The sequence below is a fragment of the Lampris incognitus genome, chromosome 5, assembly GCF_029633865.1.
Source record: "Lampris incognitus isolate fLamInc1 chromosome 5, fLamInc1.hap2, whole genome shotgun sequence".
In the NCBI taxonomy this organism is placed as follows: Eukaryota; Metazoa; Chordata; class Actinopteri; order Lampriformes; family Lampridae; genus Lampris; species Lampris incognitus.
The window spans coordinates 10,985,362-11,004,349 of NC_079215.1; the positions used below are offsets into that span (position 1 = coordinate 10,985,362).

Below are 18,988 nucleotides of genomic sequence, written 5' to 3' on the forward strand. Positions count from 1 at the left end.
AGCTAGCGGGAACTTTTGGTTGCATATGGATAAGCTACTCAACATCACCCCATACAAGCAATCAACGAGTACCAATGGTCCACAAGGCAGACGCGGTCCCTGTGTAAAGCACATATTATACATCATATATTACAGCTGATTATATAGGATTCGCAGTTTCATAAAAAACAAATACGTAGGCCTGTAATTCACTTTTCACTCTGAGTCACTCGGGAACTCCCCTTGGTTCCATGAGCTGTTGCGGTAATGTCTTCCTAAACATCCCCCTTCATGAAGAGATGAAACCTGGCTGCATGTCTAGTCTGTGGGCATGGTGTGTGTTCAAACTCTCATTGGTGCAAATACTGCAACCAAGCAACGGATGTAACCTGAGAAAATCGCCCCAGTCAAGCAAATGGTACACACGATTTGCTCTGTCTGAAGCACACTTAAACCATAACATCAGCTAAACATAAGCTTGTTGCATTACGTGTTTTAGTGGGAAAGAGAAAACGCCCTCTCATGTTATGCTGTCCTACCAGTGGGATGACCAGGCTCTTGTGAAAAAAATATACAACCGCCTCAAAGAGGACGGCTTACCTGCATGGATGGATATTGAAGGAGGGGTGACAGGCAACATCAATGGCGTGTGAGTAGTCCTTTGACAGAAAGTTACCCATGGAAACTAGTATGTAGTTTACCAATACCGATCATATCTATCAATCAATCAATCAAACACTGAAGCCTAACTTGTTATGACACTTTGGAGTTAGGCGTGTATGTGTTTTGTTAGGACGGCAGCTGGTGTGGAGGAGGCTGCAGTCATTTGTCCTTTCATGACTCCAGCCTATCAGGCCTCCCGCAGTTGCAAGAAGGAGCTGAGCTATGCTGACAGCAGGGAGGTGGTGACGGTACCTGTGATGCTGGCCAAGAACTGGGAGGCCAGCGAGTGGCTCGGCCTGATCACCGCAGGCCTCCTGTGGTTGGACTTCAGGTCGGATGGCCTTCTGAACTACACGGGTCACGTCTCATCAACAAATAAAAGTAGCAAATAAAATGAACAGGCAAACCAAAATCATTCTCACCAGGCCAAAAGGTTTTTGGCACCATCATTGCATGAGTTCTAGTTATCACCCTAACAGGCGGGAACTCGATTCTTGGCGGCACAAACAGTGGCGCCCCCAGAAATGTTTCATAGGGGGGGCCAAATGGGGCCACTGAAAATCTTGGGGTGGCACACCAAAACCAAAAGCCATGACTGAATTTCGGGAATTGTATTATGCTGTTGTAGTATACTGTATAGGCTAGCTGAAATCTGTCAATAGGAGAGTTAAGAAAAATATACATTATGGATTTAAATGAACAGCACCTAATGTAAAATATCAGATAGAAGCATATTCTGCATAATCAGAAGCATATTCTGCATATGCGACTCGTGGCTGGGGGGGGGGGGGCAGGGATAGTATCAGGGTGGCCGTGGCCACCCCTTGGGGGCGCCACTGGGCACAAACCGATTCACTGCATCGATAAAGACACATATGCAACTTTAACTAATTACTCTCTCGGTAGAAGCCAAGGGCTTGAAATCGATCCTGTCTGAAAATTATTAGACTGTCTTTCGTCGAGACAGTTGCCTCTAGCTGTAGAGCTAATAGTGAGCCAGCTAATGTTGCTAATGTAAACTACTAATAAGACACGTTAGCCCCTAGCTAACGGGTCTGACCCTTTAGCCGAGCGGTTAGCGACGTCGCCTTGTGGTGCAGTACACGCCGTATCGAATCCCGCACCGGGCAAGAAAATAACCGGTTACACTAGCTAGCTACTGACACTGATGGCACACCAATTAGCAAGCTAGGTTAGGCGCATAACTTGGCTAACGTTGGCTAGCTAGCTAGTTAGCTAACGTTAACTGATCACCAAACATATCAGCTAATTGCATCTCAACTTACTTCTCTGGGTGCATCCTCGACAGATGTCTGTCGGAGTTTGAGGTGGCCCCGGTCTTCTTCTCAAGAGTTCGTTTACATATCCAACATCTAGCAGTGCTCTTGCTGGATTTGGATGTAAAATCCATGTAAGCAAAGCGCACAACTCGGGGCGTCCCTTCCGGCATCTTTGCAGTTACTGAACACGAGGGTATGCACGTGAATCCGCATGTAGGTGGAACACGTGCCTGCCCTGGCACGAAATTGAATAATGTATTGATATACAAGGTATTAATATGGGTATCAACATCTTATGCCAAATTATTAGGACCCATGTAAACTACTGATAAGACACGTTAGCCCCTAGCTAACGTGTCTGACCCTTTAGCCGACCGGTTAGTGATGTCGCCTTGTGGTGCAGTACACCTCGTATCGAATCCCGCACCGGGCAAGAAAATAACCGGTTACAACTATTACAAAAAACTAACAAAAAAACAAAACAAAAACATGTGTTTATCAACTAACAAGCCCGAGTCCTCATCTCCAACTTCCCGAGTCCGAATGCAGTCAATGCTCGAGTCCAAGTCATCAGTGCTCAAGTCCCAGTCGAGCCACGAGTCCTTAAAATCGAGTCCTACAACACTGTAAACAACTATTTTCACAATGTTCATTGAACAACTGTTTTGCAAAAAACGACTACTCAGAATGTGCTACTTTTAAACGTGGCCTAATATGTGGGTATTTTTGTGGCTAATAAAGGTTCATGCAGTGTTGCACAAATGTTAAGTCTGCTACCAACTTCTTAAATATCAGGTCACAAGTTGTTGCTGTGACTATTCTCCAGAAACGCAGAGAAGAGTGAAGAGCACTTTGAAAGTTGTCTCCAGTCTCTGGAAGAGGAGATGATCTTTAATGCTGGTCACCTCCTGTCTGTGGAAGAGGCTCCGTTACAAGTAAGGGATGAAGACGAGCCACAAAGGAAACATACCCTGAAAAAGGAGCCGGGTCGAAGGTTTCGCCATGCGATCTCAATGCTCTACATGCAGGAGTCAGGTACAAACGGGCTATTATCTTTTGGTTTGTCATAGACACGAAGAATACACACAAGCAAAATGACAGCTAGAGACTCATAATAGCGTAATGATATTAAAAACCTTTACATGGCAACTTGGCTCAATACAGAACAATCCAGGGGATCATTAACATTCGTGTTTTAAGCAAGATGCAGTTCCTCAACTTTTACTATACATACTTAGCTAAAACTATGATGTGATTTATCAGGTGAGCAGCTATTTCACCCAGGTAGTGACACCAGCAGCACAGTAGAGCTACACGACAAACCGGAAGAGCTTGGCTTCTGGGAAGAGATAAAGGGTGACAACTGTAAATATTACCGGAACGTCGTCACCAATGGATTTCTAGGTAAGTACATGTATTGCCGTTCATTTTCACAAAGTCAAATACAGGAATGCCTTGGGGAGTCTTATTTTTAATCAATGAACCGATAAACATCTGATTATAAGTCAGAAAAATGGGTAATGTTTGAGCCGCACTATGTACAATTCTTTTCAAGGAGGCATGTCATTAAACCCGAGAGGGCCTAATGTTTGTCCCTTCGCAGGCTTTGACCCCACCAGGGAATATTTGTACACTAAAACCCTTCCTCATGGGGCTGAGGAGTGGCTGCTGTTGGTGGACATGATGAACCAGAGCCCCGAGAGAGCCGTCATCATCAAGAACAAACATTCTGGCATGTTCCTGGCAGTCCAAAATGGCAGCTTTATTGGGCTAACATCATACACTGAAGACTGCAAATGGTTTTTAGATTGAGGGGAAGCATTGGAGGGACTTTTCTTTTTTTCAAAAGTGGCAATAATTGTCAAAATAGCTTTTGCTAATCTAAGTTTGTCTCCTCATTAAGATAATCCAAATGAAAGCAATAATTATGAATACAACAGACGGCCTGGTTGAACAAATGTTTTTAAATGGTTTCTATGACAATAGTAAAAAAACAAAAAAAAACAAAACAAAAAAAAAAGTTTTTTAAAATCGTTTCCTCTTGAGGATCTCTGGTTTCCAGTTGACTGGATGGCTTTCTTCTGTCTGAAAGTAAGAAAGCAGAGCTCAGCAATGATCCATTTGTTGGCTGGAAAATTCATATAATTCAATAATGTAAGTAGATTACTGAATAATAATATTATTATTATGTGTTACCTAAATTTGTCCATACTGATCAATTTGCAGTGATACAATAAAGGCTGAGCGAAATAAAAAGTGATTTTTATTTCGACTGTGTGACTTACTGCTGTGTCGTCCTCCTTGTATACTTTGATGGTCTTGTCAGCTTCAGCTGTAATCAGTCTGCTTTCCGAGTGGTCAAACATGCAGGCAAAGATCCCTGATTCACTGTCCAAGGATCCAGGCTGCACAGCGGCGTGGATCCGTTGGAAGTTGTAGCCTGTTCTCCAATCCCACATGTGAATAGTTCCATTGTCAGCTACAGGGAGAAAATAAAGGTGAAGATGAGTTAGGTCTCAGCTCATTGGAGCAGAAAAAAACCCCAAAACTGTTAGTCAATACTAAAACCACCATAATTTTTGAAACATGAGTGCTACATATGACAGCAAGGACTTATTGGGGGGGGGGGTGTAACAGTAACAGTGGTTATCAATACCTCCAGACACCAACACGCCATCAGAATTAACAGCCAGAGTGTTGATGATAGCATTGTGTCCTGACAGGTTCTGGATGAAGTTTCCATCTGGGAACATCCACTGCTTGATATTGTCAGCAGACCCCGAGGCGAAGGTGTATCTATAAAAGACGGAAAACAACCGCTAAGCACAATCCAAACCGTTAATGTGTTTTAGTACTGTTAAATGGCATGGCAAACAATATCAAAATTGTTAACTTTAAATTAATGTTACGGCAATAATACTGCTTATATTTGTTATTACAATCAGCAAAGGCATACAGAAACAGTCTGAGTTTGCTTACTGTCTGGGGTGCAACACTACAGCACGGACAGATTTCTTATGGTTGGTTAGAGTGGCTCTAGTCTTCCCAGCAATCAAATCCCATAGCCTGATGGTTGAGTCGTGGCTACCTGAAAGGTCACAACGTAATTTGACATCATAGTTAATAATAATAATAACAATAATAACAATAATAATAATGGAATAATAAAAACAGCGAGTGTATTACAAAAAGGGTTTGTACTGAATGCTCACAGATAGTTTACATTTTACCTGTGATGATTTGTGGCTCTGCAGCCTGGCATCTTACTGTGGCCACAGTGTTGGTGTGGCCAGACAGTGTGTGCACGTTGGCTTTTGTCCTGATATCCCACACCTTTAAGAGCAGGAAGGAAATTCAAATAGCAGTACTCAATGTCAACAAGGATCTCATCTCTTTTGTGATTTAGCGATATTCAAAAACAAGGCAGGAATAACATTTGCAATTATTTGCTGTAGAAAAATGCGATTAGGCAACAATAAAAAATAGTCTATCAAAAATTAGTTAAAAACTACTCTTCCCATGAACCAACCCACCGAGCCAAGATTTCCTCCTTTTCATTTTTTGGTATAAGCTTAAAGAGTAATTTGGGTATTTTACAACCCAGGCCCTATTTTCCCATCATTCGGTGTCTAAATGTCTAATAGAGACAGACATTTTTGGAATTGGTCCAGTACTGAGCGAGAACACTTCAGCCAGCAGCCGCGAAACAGGCTGCAATGTAATTTGCCAGTTCAAGTGTGCCAATTAAAGTACGTCCATTAAAAGTGCTTGTTTTTGCCAGATGGGCTCAGATTGTTATTACAAGTGTCTGACAACATTATGGAAAGGATCCCAACAGAGATAGACCTTTTTCTTTACGTTTCGCTTCTTCCGAGGGCGTGGTTTTGGATGTTTACTAAAAAAGAAGTCGTGCTGAGTCTTATCAGAGCTGACCATTCACTCAAGTGCATTTTAGAAACCGACACTTGCCGTCCTTGAGTGGCTGTATGCTCTTGTGTTGCTCATTTGGGCACAATGACATCACTATCACCAACACTGGGGAACAGTGCTCTCTCCACTATACACATGTCCACATTCACTGACTGAAGTGCACCGCACAGTTGGCATGGGGACTTGGATTGACTGACGGTGGTTAAATCTTCGATTCCTCGCCACGTAAACTGCCTATTAGTCGTAAACGATATGCAAAGCCAACTATACTGGGGGCAACATCCCTATCAGATGCAACGGCAAAGCTGAGTTGTTATCAAGGACGCCCGAGCTCTCATTTCCTCTCTCTGCTTTCATCTTAAGACGTCACTTCTCTGCCTAATTAAAACGCTCCTATACGTGGGTATTATAGCCTTGATCAAACATCATTCATAGCAAGTAACATTACCATGACTGTCTGCAGCAGGTCTCTTCACTTTCGGTGCAGCATTTTCCTTTAGGGGAAAGTGCTTTGGTAAAGGATTTCTTCTCTTCTCTGAAATGAAAGCTGCGAGAAAGGGTGCGGCGACATTTTGTTGGCACAACTCAGAAATGCTAAAAAACGAACCGTTGTTATTATTTTTATCTCTTAGATAATGCTAAGCAAAGCTTTCTGTATGTCAACACAACAAACTCTTCCTGGCACTCCTCTTTCCAACTCTCACTCACGTTTCCACCGTTGTCTTCCTGCAACAACTCACCTCCCACGAGAACTCAGAGTGAGACTTCTCCTTGAGCTAGACTTCTGTTACGGGTTCGACAAGTCTACCTCTATAGTTATCCTTTCCATAAAGTTGTCAGACACTTATAATAACAATCTGAGCCTATCAGTGGCAAGAACAAGCACTTTTAGTGGACGTACTTTGACGGGCGCACTTGCCCCGGCAGATTACATTGCGGCCTGTTTCGTGGCCACTGGCTGAAGCGTTCTCACTCAGTAGTGGACCAATTCCAAAAATGTCTGTCCCTATTAGCCATTTATGCCCCTTTTCCACTACATGGTAGCGGTTCAACTTGACTCGACTCGCTCCTGTGTTGTTTTCCATTGCCGTAACAGTACCCCCTCAGTGTAGCTGGTCGTCATAGCAACGCCTGGTTTTCAATTTCAAAATGTACTTTTAAGATAACTCCGCTTTGATATTTAAAAATGCCAGGTGATATCCCATGCTCGCATTGGTGATGCAAAATGATGCATTTCTCTGACCAACCACAGGTCTGCATTGATTTTGGTACCCGCTCCAGTTGTTTTGGAACCTCAACAAAGGTGGTACCAGAAAAGTGGTAACAGCAAAATGCCGGTATTTTCCAGTAATGGAAAATGAAAAAAGGGCGAGTCGAGTCGAGCCGGTACCATGTAGTAGAAAAGGGGCATAAGACACCAAATGGTTGGAAAATAGGGCCCAGGTTTAAAAATACTGTGATCAACCTTTAACTTTTCTGTTTTTCACCGTCACCCATGGGATGTCACACTGGCTTACAACTCGAGGCCAGTGTGTGTCTGAAAACACTTTTCATTATTAAGACAATCCCAGTACAGCCAGTCAGAGCACTGATAGACCTTGTTTTACTTTATGAGCAACCTCACTCCTGAATATATTTAAAAGAGTCTGCAATCATTGCTTGGTTTGACTCCTTATGATAGGAAAATTGGGCTTAGCTTAAAAAATACAATTTCCCTTTAAAGGATACTAGAGCTGTTTTGTTTTCCCCTAGGCCACTTTGGCACAGCGAATATTTGCAGACACAGCTCAAACCTCACCCTCCAGCTGGCAGAGAGACCACCGCTTTTGGCAGGGAGACCAAAACAGGGGCAGTCTCTCTGCCAAGTAATCCACTATGTCCTTGTAAACTTTCACCAGTGTATGTTGTTGACTTTAAACCTCACTGCGATGATCAAAACAGGTATTTAGACTTGAACAGGATCTGAGGCCAAGTTTCTTTAGCATATCAGTGTAAAAGCTTACCCTTGCTGTGGCGTCTCTGCTGCATGTTACCAGAACGTCAATCGTTGGATGAAGGTCCAAGTCATACACGGCACTCAGGTGTCCATGGTAATGCCTGATGACCTAACACACACACACACACTATCAAGGGATTGCCAGGCTGTAACTGAATGAAAAATTTGTTTTATGGCTTCAGCATTCCATTTCAGACAAAATAAATTTACAGTGCATCTTATAATAATAATTCAAAATAGAAATATAATTTGTATAGTCACTCCTAAATAATTCCTATATGTGTCCTTCACTAATGTTACATTTAATTTACCCCTGCACAGAAAATCTTTTTGCCTGCACTACCTTCTAGGGAGAATTGTGTCTATGGAGCTGGTAAGGATTTGGTTTCCTGCTCATAAACGATTTACAACAGAAAATATTTGCGGACAATGGGATTTAAATTCAAGCCCTCCACGTAAAGGCCGGGCCACCCTGCCTCCAAGTGCAAAATCCAATGTCAAACCTTGTTGTACTCCAGATCCCAACACTTGACTTGCTTATCTTCTCCACAGGAAAATAGGTAGGGGCTGCGGTTACTGACAGCCACACCGCGAACTGTGCTGATGTGTCCGGTCAGAGAGAGCTTCAGCTTACCACTAGCCAAATCCCAGATCTGTCAAGAGAATAACCTTCAAATTACCTAATGCCCATTTCCAGAAATTCAGCGATAAACCATAGTGCTCCCTGAGCTTGGCAACAGAGTAAATGACACCATGACAAAAATGCTTCCATATTGCCATAAGTACCTTATGGATGTAATTGCCACGTAACTCTTACTCATTAAGTGCAAAAAATACTATTAATCACTTGGATACTGCTTGACAATCACTTGAGGAGTCAATTTACAAAAAAGAGAAAAAAAAGAAAAAAGAAATTACGAAATTAACACAAGAGAGATAAAATCAAAAAAGTACAAGGATTCAATTCATAGATGTAAATTGCCACTGTTATCGATTCCAAGCAAGCACGGATTTGGTGAATTTGCATTCGGTAGACCTGAGCTGTGTGTCCATCCAACTGTTTTCTAGGGAAAGGTCATGCTTTGAGCACTCAAACCGTCCTCTTTTTAGAGCCTAGTGCAGTGAACGCTCCACCCCTTCACAAAGCTGAAACAACTCTGATGACTTCTACCGAAGGGCACGGCTCATCAATGCCACTTGTAATTCCTCCAGTAAGGCTTGACATAAACCATCTGACGGGGACTCGCAGACAGGGCACTGAACGCTGAGCTGTTCACTTTTATGGTGTAGCTGAAATTGTACAATATTTTTGCAGTTTCTTTGTTTTCATCTTCAAGCCATGCTGAACACATTTAAACTCTACAGTCCCATCAGTTTTCTTTTTTTTGTGTCATAAGGACATACCCCCGCCCCACAGAGAGAGTTTCTTTCCAAGACTAGGAGATGCTTCACATCTAAAAAACAAACCCTACAAATTTCTAAAATACCGCAGCTTCAATAGATGGGAGGTGTGATGGGAGTAACCGATTTGCCCTTCCCAAACAAGTAGCTGTTGGTGCTAGAATAAATAAGACAATATCATCAAGTCCCCTCATGTAGCAAGAGGCCTTTATGTCAATTCTTTTGCATGGAATATTCTCTCAGTTTCCATTTCAGCTGCGAAATTTTGTTTAATCCCAAATCGAAGACTTCATATAAAATAAACAGCGGCGTGTCAGGAGTGTACGGCTGTGTTCACACCTGTGACCCGATTGTATTACTTGAATGAATTTTGTGTTTGCTCAGTTGAGGGTTCACTTTTGTATTTTTTTTTGTTTTTTTGCAAATGACCCAAAAGTCAACAGACAAACCAATGACTCATTCCATTAGTTGGTTTTGGTAACAGCATGCTCTGCAGCATATCTCGGGAGCTAAAGGACAGACTTGTTTGTGTTTTGTTTAACTCTGCAAAGAGTGACAAGGTGTTCCGCTTAACGTTGTGCTGCACAACATTTTCACCCTTTGTCCCCTGGACGTCCCACATACCGAGACGATGTCCTCCACTTAAAAGTACACATTTCTCTATTTAAACGTTTAACAGTTAATTCTGATTATTATCCAACGGTAATAATCTCTGGTGTTTTCTGCTTAAATGTCTTTGCTCTCCCACGTCGCAGTTTGACTGGTCGAAAATTAATGTACTCCTGCCAAACCCCCCCCCCCCCCAATCAAAGTACACGTCGCTCATTATTTACCAGTGGTCATGCCTACAGCAATTTATTTTCTAGTCATTTTTCAAGCATGTTATATCTTGTAGGGTCATAAATGTGTCATACTTTGTCTGACATGCATTATATCAAAGTTCAATACCTTTTTGTGTTGGTAGCCTGCAATGAGCGGACATTATAAATCTGTCCCACATCCCACATGTCTTGCGAAATCTCAGGCGACTGTTTGCATCTGTTAAAAAATGACTCGAAACATGTCAATGAGGGACTAAGCGCAGCTCTACAGTACATCCGGAAAGTATTCACACCCCTTCACTTTCCCCACATTTTGTTATGTTACAGCCTTATTCCAAAATGGATCAAATTCCTTTTTTTTCTCATTAATCTACACACAATACCCCATAATGACAAAGTGAAAAAGTTTTTGTAGAAATTTTTGCAAATTTATTTAAAATAAAAAACTGAAATATTGCATGTACATAAGTATTCACACCCTTTGCCATGACACTCAAAATTGAGCTCAGGTTCATCCTGTTTCTACTGATCATCCTTGAGATGTTTCTACATCTTGATTGGAGTCCACCCATAGTAAATTGAATTGATTGGACATGATTTGGAAAGGCACACACCTGTCTATATAAGGTCCCACTGTTGACAGTGCATGTCAGAGCAGAAACCAAGCCATGAAGTCAGAGGAATTGTCTGTGGACCTCCGAGACAGGATTTTATCGAGGCAGAGATCTGGGGAAGGGTACAAAAACATTTCTACAGCTTTGAAGGTCCCGAAGAGCACACTGGTCTCCATCATTCATAAATGGAAGAAGTTTGGATCAACCAGGACTCTTCCTAGAGCTGGCCGCCCAGCCAAACTGAGCAATTGGGGGAGAAGGGCCTTGGTCAGGGAGGTGACCAAGAACTCGATGGTCACTCTGACAGAGCTCCAGCGTTCCTCTGTGGAGATGGGAGAACCTTCCAGAAGGACAACCATCTCTGCAGCACTCCACCAATCAGGCCTTTATGGTAGAGTGGCCAGACGGAAGCCTCTGCTCAGTAAAAGGCCCATGACAGCCCGCTTGGAGTTTGCCAGAAAGCACCTAAAGGACTCTCAGACCATGAGAAACAAGATTCTCTGGTCTGATGAAACCAAGGTTGAACTCTTTGGCCTGAATGCCAAACGTCACGTCTGGAGGAAACCAGGCACCTCTCATCACCTTGCTAATACCATCCCTACAGTGAAGCATGGTGGTGGCAGCATCATGCTGCGAGGATGTTTTTCAGCGGCAGGAACTGGGAGACTAGTCAGGATTGAGGGAAAGATGAATGGAGCAAAGTACAGACAGATCCTTGATGAAAACCTGCTCCAGAGCGCCCAGGACCTCAGACTGGGGCGAAGGTTTACCTTTCAACATGACAACGACCCTAAGCACACAGCCAAGACAACGAAGGAGTGGCTTCGGGACAAGTCTGTGAATGTACTTGAGTGGCCCAGCGAGAGCCCAGACTTGAACCCCATTGAAATCTCTGGAAAGACCTGAAAATAGCTGTGAAGCGACGCTCCCCATCTAACCTTACAGAGCTCGAGAGGATCTGCAGAGAAGAATGGGAGAAATACGCCAAATATAGGTGTGCCAAGCTTGTAGCTTCATACCCAAGAAGACTTGAGGCTGTAATCGCTGCCAAGGGTGCCTCAACCAAGTACTGAGTAAAGGGTGTGAATACTTATGTACGTGCAATATTTCCGTTTTTTATCTTTAATAAATTTGCAAAAATTCTACAAAACCTTTTTCACTTTGTCATTATGGGGTATTGTGTGTAGATTGAGAAAAAAAAGGAATTCAATCCATTTTGGAATAAGGCTGTAACATAACAAAATGTGGGGAAAGTGAAGGGGTGTGAATACTTTCCAGATGCACTGTATAGCTATATAAAACTATGAATTATTGTAATTGATAATCCAAGTAAAACCATATGACGTTTGGGTCGTTCGGACTAGAGGACTACATTGGGATTGGGATCCCGTGGGACTCGACGCAAATCTCACAGAAGCAGGCGTTGTTTTTTCACCCCTCTCTCTTTTTCTCCCCAATAGTATCCGGCTAATTACCCCACTCTTCTGAGCCGCCCCGGTCCCTGCTCCACCCCCTCTGCCGATCCGGGGAGGGCTGCAGACTATCACATGCTTCCTCCGATACATGTGGTGTCACCAGCCGCTTCTTTTCACCTGACAGTGAAGACTTTCACCAGGAGGACGTAGCGCGTGGGAGGATCACGCTATTCCCCCCAGCCCCCCCCCCGAACAACCAGAGGAGGTGCTAGTGCAGCGACCACGACACATACCCACATCCCGCTTCCCACCCAAAGACACGGCATGTTGTGTCTGTAGGGACGCCGGACCAAGCCGGAGGTAACGTGGGGATTCCAACCGTTGATCCCCATGTTGGTAGGCAACGGAATAGACCGCTATGCTACCCAGACGCCCCAGGAGCAGGCGGTTTTAACTTTGCTGCAGGTAGGAGCAGGTGGCCAAAAAAATTAACTGCGAGTCCTGGGATTTAGCTAGCGCTAACCAGATGGATGCAGACAGTTGAAAAGAAGATCTAAGCAGGTCATCATTACAATAAAAAAGCAAAGCGAGGCAAGTCTGACATTTGGAAATATTTGTCTCCCTGCCTGCTACCCAGTGACTGCTGGAATAGGCTCCAGCATCCCCGTGACCCTGAGCGCAGGCTAAGCGGTTAAGAGAATGGATGGATGGATGTTACGTGTCAAATGTGCAAAAAGTATTGATCTGCAACGGGCAAAAATCTGGCACCTCTGGGATGAGTCGACATACCTGCTCTGTTTTCCCCAGTCAAAAGAAGCTCTCCCTCAAAGATAAAGCCCTTCTTCCTGCACATATTACGCAAGATACTATCGAGAAGTGTGTCGCACTTTGCTGTGGAGACATTCGGCTGTATGACTTTATCGCCGGGGAAAGGTTTTGTTGATATAGTTCAACATGTTCTTAATGTGGCACCTAAATATGGCAAATTTGATACATAAGATGATCTGCCTCACCCAACCACTGTATTTGAAAAACTAGGAGCACTACTCCAGATCAGAGCGTTAAAAAAAGACACAGGGAAACAAAAAAATATCAGCAAAACAACCACAGCCAACAACATATGTTCTAAAATAATAAGTAAAATAAATAAAATGTAATTTTGCCGTAGAATATGTGTATCTATTGCACTAGAATAACTGTAATTATTGCACTTCTATGAATGTAATTATGCACCAGAATGTAATGTCACTACGTTATTACTGATAGGTATGCATCTCTTTATTAATGCTACACAATAAAATAATGTGGGATGGAAGGAGACACAAAATCAATGGAACTCTATTGTGTGGGCATGAACTGTCAAAATGTTTGCAGGTGCGGGTGGAAGTGGACACACATCGCGGAAGCGGGCGGTAATGGTCAGAAATCCAGCGGGAGCAGACGGGAGCGGAGTTGAGACAACAGTCCTAAGCAAGGCTCTAGTTTGTACCTTCACCAGACAGTGAATTACAATGAACAGACATTGCAAACGAGAGGGCATACGTGGACAGACGATGAGGTGAAATGTCCAGAAAATCCTGCTATTAATTTTTCACAATTTCCTGAGTTTGGTACTGGTAGCGTTCACAACAGCACCTCAATTCACCCGGAAGCGACTGAAATGCATCTTTTCAAGCAGTCTCTCTTTTTTGGTCCACACCAGAGCTCGAATGACACTGTTCACACCTGCCCAAACAAACCGGACTAAAGGGGCAAACGCACCAGAGTCCGTTTAAACCGCACCAAACATGTTAGGTGTCAACAAAGACTAAGCAATATCAATAGAACAGATACCAAGTATAATCATAACACCGAAGACTTTACTCACTTTTATAGTTCTGTCAGCAGACCCTGTGACAAACCACTGATTCCCAGGTTCAACAGCTATGGACCTCACCCAGCCAAGGTGGCCACTGATGACCTACCAGGAAAACAAAAAACAAGCTACCATCAAAAACTGCACATGGGATGAGTTGAAGATGCAGAGGTGTAGTGTCCCTGTGCTAGTTATTTCTCAAAAAGCAGGGGAAAGGAACAACATATCATAATGGTAAAAACCTAAGGTAATTAATTACCCGAAACAGCTTCCATGGTGGGTGCCACTGGGGTTTGGGCATGGTTGGCGCTTTCCTTACGAGTGCTGAATTTTTGGTGCCACCTCCTTCCATGATAGACTAGAATAAACATAACGAATGTCTCATGAATGCTGCACATCTTTCTCAGATGCTTCACCAAGACTGAATGGGATGTTAGGTCCTACCACAGTGCTTGAAGGGGGTTGGGATCTCTCTGCTCCTCCCGCATGTCTAAGGATGTCACCAACACTGGCTGCAGTGCGACTAGTTTCCTGCCTAAAAGTAAACATTGGTTACACCTCTCCAATTATATCATCACTAAGGGTTGAAAGTCACTTAGTTACAAATGTAGATAGAGAGGTAGTCAAATAACAGCATGTTTGCTATGTCTACCAGTTTTGAAAACAGTAGATGATGTTTTCTGCAATCACTACAGTTTTCCAAAGACTGCAAGCCAAGTCTTTCAGTGACCGAGTATCAAACAACGAAAACATCCCAGGAAGTTGAATCAGTTAATCTGGATACAACGTTTAGTGGAAGACACATTTCATAACTCATCTAAGTGACTTCGTCAGTCTCGCAACAAATGAAGAGACTGACAAAGTCACTTAATAGATGAGTGATGAAACATTGCTCCCACTTCAACTTTCCGGGATTTCCTTACCTGGATTATTGAGCATGGATCAAGACAAATATTAAAAACAACTCAGCCGCCCTAGCTCACAATTTACAATCAGGGGTTTATTTTCATATTTTTGCCATCATGCATGTAAGATATGATATCATTTCACTCACCAGCTTCATTGTGAAGATCTTTGACACAGGACCCCTGATGCACACAGCTTTACAACAGTGTCTTTGAGCACCATGGAAAATGATCCTTAAACTTGTCTTTTCAACAACAAAAATCCCTAGTGTCTCACATAGAGCATGCTGATGATTTCCCATGATCTATGATTTCCCAGTTGAACTGGCCGGGCAGTTAGTCAATGAGTTCTACTGTCTACAGTACATGAGGTGGTCATTCCTGCAAGTTGAACCAGGAAGTAGCTCAGCAATGTCATCATTGACCATTTTTGACAATATTGGAGATTTCAAGCAATCGCTTTTGGCTTTCATTTTTGTTTACACTCCCAAATACATGGTTTAGTAATTGGATTAAGTTGGACTCATTAAAACATGTCTGACAACTGTATTCCATGGCACGGTGCTCAGTGGTTAGTACCGTTGCCTTACAGCAAGAAGGTCCTGGGTTCAAAACCAACAGGGGCCACATGGGCTGTTCTGTTTGGAGTTTGTGTGTTCTCCCTGTGTTGAAGTGGGGGTTTTTTTTCTCTCTGGGTGATCCAGTTTCCCCCCGACACAAAAAGACATGCATGTTAGGGATAAACTTCTGCCACTGCAAATGACCTCAGAACTGGCTCTAGATCTGGAGCTGGTTGCTGGGTGCCAAAGAAATGGCTGCACACTGCTCCTAAATATTAGGCAGAGGTCAAATTCTGGGTATGTTTAAAAATGTACTAAGCTAATTAAGTGTTTCCATCTGCTATCTGTCCCGTAAGACACCAGTGTAAAACTGTGTCCAGCGGTGGTTCAATGTCTGCTATCTCCATGATGATGCTGATGAGTAAAATGATTGCATAACTGATATGCACAATGGCAAAACCCATAAAAATTGAGACCAAGGTTGTAAAAACCAGAATTATCCTTTATTCAGAAATCTTGGCAGTGGGGGAGGCCATACATTTTTTACTTTGTTTCCATCGGTACCATTTACCAACCCTTTTAGATATTTACTAGTCATGTTATGCTTCAGGGGAGCCAAAATATAAAACATGGTACCCTTAACAACAACACTGTGGAAAATGGTAGGTACCTGGCTTGCGAGGGTGGCAACGCCAGTGCCATAGAATGGACTCCTCCCTCTGTGGGCATTCTGTGAATTTTTGTGTCTGCAGTCAAAGCTATTCCTGTGAATTGAAACAAATTGTACAAACACCAATGAAAGCCAGCGAACCATCACATGTTTGTAAGATAGGTGTGCAATTCTTTAATACAACAGCATAATAATTACCAGGTCCAGACGGGTAAGCGTTTGTCCCAGTAATTAGATAGTCTGCATCATCTCCTAAAACACAAGACACAGAATCATTCCTATTGGACCGGCTTTAGAGCTACTGGCAAATATCATTATTGAGAAATAAGGTTTCATTTTTTTGCATTCCAGCTTGCAGAACAAATCAGAACTGAAATCCAATCTTTGTAAAGCATAATAAAATTGAAGATGCTTAATTTACCTTCTTTTTTTTGGAGCTTGCATCAATTAACAAACTTTTAGGACATGGTCTGACACCTAACTGAAATTAAGATGATGGCTGCAGTATGTTTCATATCAGTCTAGATAAGTCATCAATATGATTACATTCATTTTTTGCGCACCTTTTCTGAGAAAGGTGGTGTGCATAGAAAACAACAATATAAGGTATATATGCATGTTTATTGGTGGGAAATATCCTAAATGGTATCAGAACCAGAAATTCTTTAATTGCCATGTGCATTAAGTGCACTAGCAATTTAACATGGGATTGTTGGTACAATACAAGACAGGAGGCAAAGCTGGAGGTGGCAGAGTTGAAGATGCTAAGATTTTCATTGGGAGTGACGAAGAAGGACAGGATTAGGAACGAGTATATTAAGAGGGCCAGCTCAGGTTGGATGGTTTGGAGACAAAGCAAGAGAGGCAAGATTGAGATGGTTTGGACATGTGTGGAGGAGAGATGCTGGGTATATTGGGAGAAGGATGCTGAATATGGAGCTGCCAGGGAAGAGGAAAAGAGGAGGTTTATGGATGTGGTTGAGCGAGGACATGCAGGTGGATGGTGTGACAGAGAAAGATGCAGAGGACAGGAAGAGATGGAAATGGATGACCCACTGTGGTGACTCCTAGCGGGAGCAGCCGAAACGTAGTAGTAGTATTAGTAGTAGATTGTTGGTACAGTTAAAAGTGCAAGAAAAATACTGTCTTAAGTAAAATAAAAATAAAAAAAAAACATGAATACACACACATATGTAACAGATTGAAAAAAATATATAAACCACAAAGAAAAGGTACTATTTTATATATCAGTTTTATGTATATCCTACACACATTTTACATAACTGTAGCATCTGCGCAGGTATTGATACATTGCAAATGCGTATCTGATAATACAAAGAACTAGTCAATAGTCAATCAATGAAAATAATGTTCTTCTAGAAACCATAGCAACAAGCAACCATTGCATTAAAATACGTCATCATTATCATTATTACCTGACTGTGTGTAGATTTGATGGCCTTGCATGCCACCAGGCATATGTGAAGATCTGTCCTTCCCTTCCTTAAGGACTGGCATGTGCAACACAGCACCATAGTCTGCTTTTAGCTTGACAGACAGCTTCACTTTGTGACTGGAAAATAGCAAAGGCGTTATGGAAACATCTGATTGCCATTTGCACGTTAGCCCTAACAAATACAGACACGCAGCTGAGGTTCGATAAATAGGTTTTTACAAAAAGAATAAACGTATACAGTACAGCAGACCTATGGGGGTTACCTTTGCTCATCCAGAGGAACTTGTTTGGCATGATCAGACACAAACATATCGTGTGTCCTTTTGAGAGATCTGAAGACCAAAGTGTGGACTGAGTGCTTTTGCACATCCTAAAAAAAAAACAAACGACAATAATGGCTTACAACGTGTTATATTTTTTCTAGCTTGGTGACAGCAAAGCTCTTTAGGGTAAAAGCAACCAATTACACTCATTATTTAAGAAATGGACGACACAATCCGTAGTTAAGACACACATCTCGGGATATAGAGAGGTTTGGCTAGTCGCCTTCCAGCAAATAGACAGGCCCACCGTATGTTTAAAAAAAAAAGAAGAGACAACGCTGTCCTCCTAGCGGAAACAGAAATATCTGACCACAAATAGATATGCAATCTTTCCTCACCTCCGTCATCGTGATGTTAAACAGACGACGAACGATTTAAGACTGGGGAGGAAGGGGGGGCAAAAAATACTGAAACTACTATATCTATTTGGTTACGCGAAACCCAACAAATACAATCGCCGCTTGAAAAGTCCACGCACCGGAAGTAGGATGCTGTTTCTTGTTCCGGGTCATATATTTATCTCCCGGGTCGTAAAGCGAAGCGAAACTGTTCCCCTCCTTTTTTGTTGGGGGCGCCTTGTGGCAGTGACCCAGGACTGCAGAAAGCAGCTTTGTGAAAACACACTTTATAAGGTACTCGTGTTCTGCTCAACCTGTTCACGTTTAACAAATCTTGAATTTTCACCAGCAGCATTTTTTAAGACGACAACGAGACAATCGGGGGGATAACGTTTATCTATTCATCTGACCTGAGCCCTGGTCAAAGTGTCTATTTGGATTGCACACAGACCATGTTTGCCTTTCAAAAGTACATTGATTAATGGTTATCTCAACCTTCAAACTCGGAAATTCTGACCAATATAAAGAGTGGAAAGACAATGTGATGTTTAATTACGAGAAGAACACGTGCAATTAAATTAGAAGGTCTGTTAAGTGGGTGTAACATAGTGTTTGTATCAGAACCCTTTAAAAATATTTGGCCCATGCAGTTTGATTCTAAATTTAGCCACACGCCTAATCAAAGCTCAGTGAAAGGAGTTGGCACATCACATACCTATGTAGGACCCCCGTCAGTCCTTTTAGCTTACCCCTCTATGTTGAGCCAGAGGGAATTGTTGGGC

At 42.6% G+C, this 18,988-nt stretch overlaps 1 protein-coding gene and 1 long non-coding RNA gene across 2 annotated transcripts; one reads left to right on the forward strand and one right to left on the reverse strand.

The window, feature by feature from the left end:
- Nucleotides 1–605: 605 nt before the first annotated feature.
- On the forward strand, nucleotides 606–3,312 carry LOC130112635 (uncharacterized). The gene is made up of 3 exons (XR_008810247.1): nucleotides 606–628; nucleotides 2,749–2,957; nucleotides 3,186–3,312. It is a non-coding gene; the product is annotated as an uncharacterized LOC130112635 (long non-coding RNA).
- plrg1 (pleiotropic regulator 1) lies at nucleotides 3,046–18,340 on the reverse strand. The gene is made up of 15 exons (XM_056280085.1): nucleotides 18,207–18,340; nucleotides 17,809–17,915; nucleotides 17,526–17,662; nucleotides 16,288–16,341; nucleotides 16,090–16,183; nucleotides 14,399–14,489; nucleotides 14,214–14,312; nucleotides 13,967–14,059; nucleotides 8,352–8,501; nucleotides 7,856–7,957; nucleotides 5,153–5,255; nucleotides 4,902–5,010; nucleotides 4,579–4,718; nucleotides 4,208–4,401; nucleotides 3,046–4,007 (listed from the first exon to the last, which is right to left on the reverse strand). The coding sequence occupies exons 1-15, from the start codon at nucleotides 18,213–18,215 to the stop codon at nucleotides 3,948–3,950; spliced, it is 1,542 nt and encodes a 513-aa protein (XP_056136060.1). The 5' UTR covers nucleotides 18,216–18,340; the 3' UTR covers nucleotides 3,046–3,947.
- Between the last annotated feature and the right edge of the window lie 648 nt (nucleotides 18,341–18,988).